Genomic DNA, 9,841 nt, shown 5'->3' on the forward strand with positions numbered 1-9,841 from the left:
ATTACTCCTTTACCAGTGTTTATCAGATGAAAAGATAAACTTATTTTAGTGCCATTTGACGTCAGCGGGGGCAGCCTTTCATAACAGTCTATTAGTTCCTGGACCGACAGTCGGTGAAAACAGTCGAACTGTTGGACTTTTTAAAGTAAGAAATTATATAAGGTCAGTGTATACATGTAGTAGGGTATAACAATGCACCTTGTAAATGTTTATCGAGTACATTACCAAAATAAACATATTTTAGATATATTGTAAAAAAAAATGTAATTTTTTGCATAAAAAGGGGAGGCCAAGGTCCCCTCTCCACCCACCAGTGTTTAGATCCGTGCGTCACTTCTAAGTTTTGCATCGGGATCGGAGTGCTTTTTATTCGAAACAAAACGAATACACGAGGTCGGTGTACACGCAACAGAAGAGTGAAGTTTGTTTTTGATTAAAAATCTACATTTTTGAGTGAAAATGGTCAAAGTAAAGGTAGAAGATACAGTTGATAAACCTATTCCAAAAGTTAAAAAGGTAAGCGATCTTTTTAATACTTTTAAATAACTAAAATCTAGAATCCATGCAGTCACCAACTCTGGTACTTGGGTCTTGATTTAGAAATATGCATGTACCTTATTGATATGTTTAAAATAGTACATACATATTTAAAAACCGAGATCTAAGTACATGTAGTCAGCGACCATGTAATGATGCTGCCATCAGGTATACCATATCACAAATCGGCATATTAATACGGTGTAATTGTAAAATGAAAATTAAAATATATATCTTATGTAAGTGTCAAAATTAGTTGGAAGAGTAGTGTTTGTTTTATTTATCTAACAGTCATTGTAGATACCACACCTTGTAATAAACCAATATGTTAAGATCAGTTTATAAGTTACCCAAATGCTTCCCTAAATAACTGACATTTAACATACACTGTATATTAAATGTCAAATATTTAGGGCAGAGCTCCAGATAATTTTTTACCCCAAAGTGTATTTACTCCCTGATTTTCAAATCAATGCAGATAAAGATTTTGACCTTTATTTTGATTTTGGATCTGCTTTAATATGACAAGTTGAGATAAATGAAAAATTGGTTATGAATCCATAATCAAAAAATTATGCCTAGTGCAAAGTCTTTCTATTTATAAAAATTGATTATAATCTAATTCTCTGATTCTTCCTCTGGGAATGGAGATCATCATTGCCATTACCAGAATATTCCTGGTCACTAAACACTTTTTAATCTGTACTTCGTTTTGAGAAAAATCAAACACTGAGTTAACCTCAATTCATATCAGAAATTAAGTCATACTTGTATTCTTCAACCTGTTGTACTCAGTACTTTTGTGGTATAATGCTTATCTATGATTGCTAATGCGTAATTGTACACTGTATTTTAATTTTAAATGCGCATTTTGTGAAATTCAATGCATATTTCTGCAAATACTCACCTTATCTGGAGCTCTGATACAGCCTCCCATAAGTTACCCAAATGCTTCCCTAAATATTTGACATTTAACATACAGCCCCCCCCCCCCTCGATTTCAGTATTTGACTTGACAAGATTATGAGAAACATACAATTCCATGCTCCCTTTAGACGTTTGTGAAGATGGCGTAATGGAACTGAGTCTGAATCTGATGTTTTCCTGGCACATCAAATGTTATAATAAGAAAAAGTATTTTACTATAAATTTGTAGTTTTATCTATGAAAAGAAATTTTAAAATGTATTTAAAATATTTATAATTGTTTCATAGGTTAAAGAAAAAAGTACAAAAGAGAAGAAGAAGAAAGACAAGGATGCAAAGGTAAAATCAGTTTAGAGGTTTTATATTTATATAGTGCTTCAGGTTAGACTTAATATCACGCTGGCTTTATGAAGCTCTGCTAGTTGACCTCCAATGAAAAGGAAAGTTTTTCTGAAATGAAAAGTTTTTCATCTTTGTGATAAATATATATTTTCATAACAGTAACTTGATCCAAAGGGTTAATTGTATCAGAAATTGCCCTTTCTTGCTACATTAAGCTTGCTTTGCTTTGATTTAATTGTGTTTTTGTTTGGGGGGGGGGAGGGATGAGAACAAAACAAAGGGGGTGGAACTAAGCATATTTGATATATGAAATAATCACTGTAGATTCTAAATATATGCAAGGAATTAATTATTGTGTAATTTCGTTACGAGCACCACTTGTGAAATAAAATTACAGGCTTTTATTTTTATGGTGATGAAATCTGTGTAAAATCTCCTGATCAACCATTCACTCGCGAAATATTGTTCTCGCTATTTGACGTTACAGAGGCATTTCGTGATAATAAGTACTCGCGAAAAAGAAGGAATCTACAGTATATGAAATTTAATCTTTGGTTAAAAGCATTCATTTTTCATACCTTATAAAATTTCTGGTAGTAATCAGTAGTTTTAAAAATGTCTGATGTAAACTATTTTTTGAACTTCTTGAAAACAAGTTACAGATTCCATGTTGTATGATTCCATTGTAACCTGTAAGGATACATTTCAGAGTGAAGAAAAAAAGAAAAAGAATCGGAAAGATTCACAAATGGAAGAAAATGGAACTGAAGAGGTAGCCACAGTGATCAAAGAGAAAAAGAAATCTAAAAAAGAAAAGAAGACAGATGGGACTTCATCCAGGGAAAAGGACAGTGATGTCAAAGAGAAAAAGAAAAAATCGAAAAAAGACGAGAAATCGGTCGTAGAAAATGGACATGGTGTAGATGTGGATAAGATCAAATCTGAACCGATAGACACTGACTATAGAACTAATGGTGAGACTGAAAAGTGTCTGGATGAAGCGAAAGTAAAGTCAGAGAAAACAGAGGGAGAAATTCTAGGGGATTTCTCAAACTTCAGAATATCAGATGCCACAGTTCAAAAACTTCAAAGTAAGTCTAATTATGTCATGTTATAGAATAAAATTAAAGAATTATGGAAAGGTCATATTTGAAAATCTTGGTTAGGGCTATTCCAGAAAAAAATGTATGGGAGGGTTGGACGGCAGTTCATATATTTTTGTATGGGTAATGGGGACTGTAGCAATTAAATTTGTATGGGTGGTTGTCCTCATCCGATATATTTTTAGATGGGTGGTTGCACTTACCCTCACAAATAATCAACTGCAAAGAACTTTCTTTCATTTCATTTTGTATAAACCAGTAAATATTAATATTTATTTTAAAAAATAATAAACTCGTCCTGAACAGTTGTAAAACTGTGTTTACATTGAAAGTGAAAGTAGAATCGAACAAACCGGAAGCAAGGGCAGATAATTATAAAAGCATGTGGTGTCATGACTGTAATGACAGTGGAGGATTTGTGTTCTGGACCCTGGCTGTGTTCAAGTTTCTTTCCAGCAGTTTAATAAAACGTGATTATATTGGTAAATTAAATGATATGACAAACAATCAAAGAGATCGTTTTCTTTTAAACCGAAAGAAAAAAAAACGTATCTGATAATGAACATTCAAGAGCAATGTTATGAACTTTGCAAGTCGAATATTTTACTTTATACCAGATACGGAGTCAAATGATGTTGATATATGAGTTTGTAACAATATAATATGTCAATTACATACCAGTCCTTAACCTGTTGGGTGTTATCTCGAATATATTTTTAACTCATTAATTATATACAAATGAATTTTTAAAAAAAAAGATTTCAGAAACAAGTACCTGTGGTTGTTACTTGTAGGTGGGATCAACACTTCGTTTTTTTTTTTAATATTACTCTCTATTATACAGGGTCCGACACTCGTCAAAATTTGGTCTCGCCATTTGGGCAACCTTGGTATGATCACAGGTTGCCCGAATGAATTTCAGGTCGTCCAAATAAAATATCAAATGAAACAAAACTCAATGTGCAATTGTTTAAAATTTGTTAAGATAATTAACAGAAGTTGTGTTTTTTCAATTTTGTGTTAAAAAATGTAAACCAGACATTTTTGGAATGTCAAGATGTCTCCCAGTATTTTATCAAACAAAAATATGAGCAGAATGATGATTGAATCAGACATGCAGAATGCTAAAGTTTGTAGTTTAAAACTTTCATTTTCACTTACCATGAATCCCTACATAAATGGGTTCAAATAACCCTGGACTGAATTAACCAGGTGTGATATTACAGTGGACACCCAACATGGCTGTCTAGCAGCAGAAAACGATCATCAGGTGATCAGAAAGTTGTAGGGGGAAATGCAAGATGTTACAATGATGATAATTACTCTTTATATTTAAGGTGATTGTTGACTAAGTTGAGATATTTTATATCTCAAATAAAACTTTAATAAAGACTTTTGGTAAAAATTGCATCAGCTGATTGATCGAACACAGATTTGGCAGGAAGAAAAATCTACGCGGCTGCAATTTGAACATGTTGAAAGGGTTGGTTTTGTTACAGGAAAATATGTTTTCAAAGCCTTATGAAGTTTATTTTAAAATATTAAAGATCATTATTAAATATTCCCAACTTGTCCCAGGTCGTCATTTGGGCGAGCTAGACTAAAAATCAGGTCGTCCGAAATCATTTCTGGATGGAAATGACGAGGTGACGAGCGCGAATGTCGAACCCTGATTATAGACAATGCCCTACATAACTTTAGTGCCCCCCCCCCCCCCCCCCCCCCCCAAAAAAAAAGGGAAATGAAAAAAAAAAATTTAACATGCAACTCTTAAGGATTGGCTTTAATTCACAATATTCATTTCAATTAATTATAGGAATATAATATCTACTAGTGCATGTTAACATGTCTTGGTTTTACTTGAACTTTACAGATTACAAAGTGTCAAAACATATATAAAAATCAAAACATATATAAAAATCATTATAATTTAAATAAGGCTTTCAGTGGTATGTATGACAGACCTAAATGGTACATTTTAACCTATAGGCTATAGCAGGAACCCTTGGCCTGTTTTTCAAAAGAACTTTGGACTTGAACTAAAGATTTAGTTGAATGTAAAATCTTACAAATCTGTTGTTTCTGTTAAAATGTATATGCATATAAAAAAAAAACTTTCTAAATTCTTTTCAAACAGATTAATATTAACCTTTTTCAAAGTAATGGGGAAAAAAAAGAAAGTTTTGTGCATAACATTTAGATTTTCATCATATTTATTATAAAAAGTTTTTTCCTTTTAAAACGAGGCCTTGGTTTGGATAGATCCAAAAAGCGAACACTAGCTCATTTCACGTCACATAAAGTGCAAATGCTTGAAAAAAGTACCAAAATCCGAACACTCATTTCAAGTGCAAGTGCAAGTGCTTGAAAAAAGTACTGGTACATAAAATTTTATTGTATATACCGATATACATAACTGAAAACAAAGATCTTGCAAAAAATTATTTTAATTTAGATGGGTGGTTGTATTTAAAGCATTTTTAATTTGATGGGTGGTGGGGGAGAAAGTAATTAAAAATGTATGGGTGGTGGGGTAAAAATAAAAGTGCCTTCCAACCCCCCCATACATTTTTTTCTGGAATAGCCCTTATTTAAATGTAACTGGTTCCAGTGCTCATTATTTCATGGGAATCAACAACAAAAAAATAGTGAAGAATTGTACACATGTAGTATCCCACATTTTTTATTTGATTTTTTTTTTCAGAACAAAACATAAATTATTTGTTTCCCATACAGTACAAAACATTTAATCACATATATGATGGAGAGGATGTTATTGGTCAAGCACGTAAGTCAATGATTTTTCACAGTTGTATGCTTAATTCTCAGAGTAAAAGTAACTTATGTTTAACCGTGTCAGAAAAAAAATGAATGTCTCTTTTGATAAATAGAATATCACATAACTAAATGATTTTTTTTTATTTGAAAGAGATGGACATTAATTTATTTGCTTTAATTTTTTTGAGTTAATGAAATATTTTAATTAAGAATTTAAGGAATTGACACAATTTATTTTATAAATCATTGCAGGTACTGGCACAGGAAAAACAGTGAGTTTAAATTAATATCAAAGATAATATAGTACAGTAATGGTAATCAAAAAAAAGTCTTTGTTTAGGAGGAGTTTTTAAAAATACATTCATGTAAAAATAAAATGTGGTAAGATTCAAAAAATATTTACGATTTATAATTTTCACAGTTTTAACTGGAAGCTGTATGCAGAATATTATCATTTATGTTTCAAGTCACACAATGGTATCTATTTCTATGGAAATGAAAAGATTAACTGGATTTTTAGGTCACCTGAGTAAACTCAGGTGACCTATTGCTATCTGTTTTCGTCCGTCGTCGTGCGTCGTGCGTCGTGCGTTGTGCGTTGTGCGTCGTGCGTTAACATTTGAACATTTTCAGCTTCTTCTCTGCAACCACTGAACCAATTTCAACCAAATTTGGCACAAAGCATCTGTGGGTGAAGGGGAACAGAATTTGTGAATTTCACGATCCCTGCCCCCCTGGGGCCTGAGGGGTGGGGCCAAAACCACTAAAATTAATGCAATCTTTAAAAATCTTCTTCTTTACTCCTGGACATCAAGCAGTCAAACTGTTTGCATGATTGTAATCAGCATTGAGTCCTCTACCAAAATTGTGAAATTGATGGCCCTGGGGTCAGGGGTTCTAGGGCTAGGGCGGGGCTAAACAGGTTATATAGTGAAAATGCATTATTTCTTTGAAAATCTTCTTCTTTGCTCCTGGGCATTAAATAAACCAACTAAGTACATAGTTATGATGAGCAAGAGTGCCTCTACCAAAATTGTGAATTTTATGGCCCCAGGGTCAGGGGTTCTGGATTTAGGGCGGGTCTGTATTGATTATATAGTGAAAATACATGATTTCTTTGAAAATCTTCTTCTCAGCTCCGAGGTATAAAATAAACTAACTTAGTGCATAGTTATGATGTGCAAGAGTGCCTCTACCAAAATTGTGAATTTTATGGCCCCAGGGTCAGGGATTCTGGTGTTAGGGCAGGGCTCTATTGATTGTATAGTGAATATACATGAATTCTTTGAAAATCTTCTTCTCTGCTCCTGGGTATTAAATAGACTTACTAAGTGCATAGTTATGATGAGCAAGAGTGCCTCTACTAAAATTGTGAATTTTATGGCCCCAGGGTCAGGGATTCTGGTGTTAAGGGGGGGGGCTCTATTGATTATATAGTGAAATAACATGAATTCCTTGAAAATCTTCTCCTTTGCTCCTGGGCATTAAATAAACCAACTAAGTACATAGTTATGATGAGCAAGAGTGCCTCTACCAAAATTGTGAATTTTATGGCCCCAGGGTCAGGGGTTCTGGATTTAGGACGGGGCTCTATTGATTATATAGTGAAAATACATGATTTCTTTGAAAATCTTCTTCTCTGCTCCAAGGTATAAAATAAACTAACTTAATGCATAGTTATGATGTGCAAGAGTGCCTCTACCAAAATTGTGAATTTTATGGCCCTAGGGTCAGGGATTCTGGTGTTAGGGCAGGGCTCTATTGATTATATAGTGAATATACATGAATTCTTTGAAAATCTTCTTCTCTGCTCCTGGGTATTAAATAAACTTACTAAGTGCATAGTTATGATGAGCAAGAGTGCCTCTACCAAAATTGTGAATTTTATGGCCCCAGGGTCAGAGGTTCTGGTGTTAAGGGGGGGGGGGCTCTATTGATTATATTGTGAAATAATATGAATTCCTTGAAAATCTTCTTCTCTGCTCCTGGGTATTAAATAAACTAATTAAATGCATAGTTATGATGAACAAGAGTGCCTCTACCAAAATTGTGAATTTTATGGCCCCAGGGTCAGGGATTCTGGTGTTAGGGCGGGGCTCTATTGATTATATAGTAAAAATACATTAAATCTTTGAAAAATTTCTTCTTTGCTCCTGGGTATTAAGCAGATGAACTACCTATATAGTTATGATGAGCAAGAATGCCTCTTTGAAAATTATAAATTTTATGGCCCCAGGGTCAGGGATTCCGGTGTTAGGGCGGGGCTCTATTGATTATATAGTGCAAATACATTAAATCTTTGAAAATTTTCTTCTTTGCTCCTGGGTATTAAGCAGATGAACTACCTATATAGTTATGATAATCTTCCAGAATTGTGAATTTTCAAGGCCCCAGGGTCAGGGGTTCCATAGAGGGGGGCTATATGTATATACTGAAAATATAATATATGATGAATTGTTTGAAACCTGCTCCTTGGTATTAATCAAATATTTTTGAAAAGCAAGAATGACTGTACAAAAATTGTTCAATGTGTGGATCTAGGCCTAAGGGTCAGGGGTTCATGTGTGGTAGGGACACTACTGATTATTGCTGAATATTACTGATTAGTTGAAATGCATTTTTTGTTCCCCTACCCTGCCTATGGGTATTAAGTAACCAAACTAAGCAACTGCTAAGTGTATAGTTATGATGACCAATGGACTTCCAGCTCTTTCAAAATTGTGAATGCCATAGCATCTGGCTTAAAATATGAATCAAATTCAATCACTGGAAAGTTGTTGCATAATGCTCAGGTGACCTATAAGGCCCATGGGCCTCTTGTTTTTGAATAATTTTAATGAGGAGGAAATATTTCTAAGGTCTTGATTTATGTATCTCTCGTTCTAGCTGTCCTTTGCACTGCCTCTTGTAGAAGTCTTACAGAAGAAGAGAACACAGAGAATACGAAACTGTCCAAAGGCATGTTTTTCATTCATTCCACTGCCTCAGTAACCTAGACTCTCAGTTTAAAATGTTTGACGTACTGACAATTTGTCCATTTTCTAGGTCATTGTCATGGTGCCCACAAGGGAACTGGCCAAACAGGTCTCGGATGTGTTTGAATCAATTGGTGAAGGGCTGAATGTTGCATGCTTCTATGGTGGAACGCCATATGAAAAACAAAGTGAGCATACTCCACCATGATAGAAGTGGTCTGTTCATTGTATGCATTGATGCAATCAGATGCAATGTTCTTGCTAAGAATACTTACTCTGTAGAGAAAGTATATTTTTACTGTCTTTCTTAACTTCAAAGACTTCAAATATTGGTGTTGTCATTTATCAGTGATACTTAGAAACTGTTAACAGTTATCAAACAAAATTTTGTGTCATGTATGTAGAATTGTTCTCTTTGTCTGAATTAACATTGTTATCCTACATTACCAGTGAGGGCCATCAACTCAGGAATAGACGTCCTTGTGGGGACACCTGGTCGTATCAAGGATCACATAGAGCGGGGTAACCTGGACTTTAGCCGGGTACGACACGTGGTGCTGGACGAGGTGGACAGAATGCTGGACATGGGATTCGCGGAGGACGTAGAGACCATTATATCGTCTGCTTACAAATCGGGTCAGTTACTGAGAAAAACAATGCACCAAAGGTTGACTTAAAAATCTTAAATTATTAATGCAACAAAAAGCGCACAATAATTTCACTTGCAACTGTTGTGATTTTTGTGCAGTGCCTAGAAAGTTTTTAGAACTGTCCATCAAGTGATCAACAAAGTCATGTGATTTCAAACGTGTTATTGTAATATATGACATATCTCTTTTAGCAAATCTATTTTTAGGTCACCTGAGTTACTCAGGTGACCTATTGCTATCCGTTTTCGTCCGTCGTCGTGTGTCGTGCGTCGTGTGTTAACATTTGAACATTTTCAGCTTCTTCTCTGAAACCACTGAACCAATTTCAACCAAATTTGGTATACAGTATCTATGGGTGAAGGGGAACAAAAATTGTGAATTTTATGGTCCCCGCCCCCCTGGGGCCTGAGGGGTGGGGCCAAAACCACTAAAATTAGTGCATTCTTTGAAAATCTTCTTCTTTATTCCTGGACATCAAGCAGGCAAACTGTTGGCATGAATGTAATGAGCATTGAGTCCTCTACCAAAAT

The 9,841-nt window shown here is 34.5% G+C and overlaps 1 protein-coding gene across 1 annotated transcript; it reads left to right on the forward strand.

The window, feature by feature from the left end:
* The first annotated feature begins 383 nt into the window (after window positions 1-383).
* On the forward strand, window positions 384-9,444 carry LOC134272879 (nucleolar RNA helicase 2-like). The gene is made up of 9 exons (XM_062755049.1): window positions 384-516; window positions 1,752-1,802; window positions 2,515-2,896; window positions 5,613-5,696; window positions 5,939-5,958; window positions 8,573-8,644; window positions 8,732-8,849; window positions 9,112-9,297; window positions 9,410-9,444. Exons 1-9 carry the CDS (start codon window positions 460-462, stop codon window positions 9,442-9,444), a joined length of 1,005 nt encoding a protein of 334 aa, XP_062611033.1. The 5' UTR covers window positions 384-459.
* Window positions 9,445-9,841: the final 397 nt, after the last annotated feature.

Source organism: Saccostrea cucullata, unplaced genomic scaffold (assembly GCF_032062105.1).
Source record: "Saccostrea cucullata isolate Sc308-1 unplaced genomic scaffold, CSIRO_AGI_Scuc_v1 ctg154, whole genome shotgun sequence".
NCBI lineage: Eukaryota > Metazoa > Mollusca > Bivalvia > Ostreida > Ostreidae > Saccostrea > Saccostrea cuccullata.

Coding starts and splice junctions, on each gene's coding strand:
- LOC134272879 (XM_062755049.1), top strand. CDS start 460: ATGGTCAAAGTAAAGGTAGAAGATACAGTTGATAAACCTATTCCAAAA. Junction 2,897..5,612: donor CACAGTTCAAAAACTTCAAA/GTAAGTCTAATT, acceptor TTTTTTTTTCAG/AACAAAACATAAATTATTTG. Junction 9,298..9,409: donor ATCGTCTGCTTACAAATCGG/GTCAGTTACTGA, acceptor ATTTTTGTGCAG/TGCCTAGAAAGTTTTTAGAA.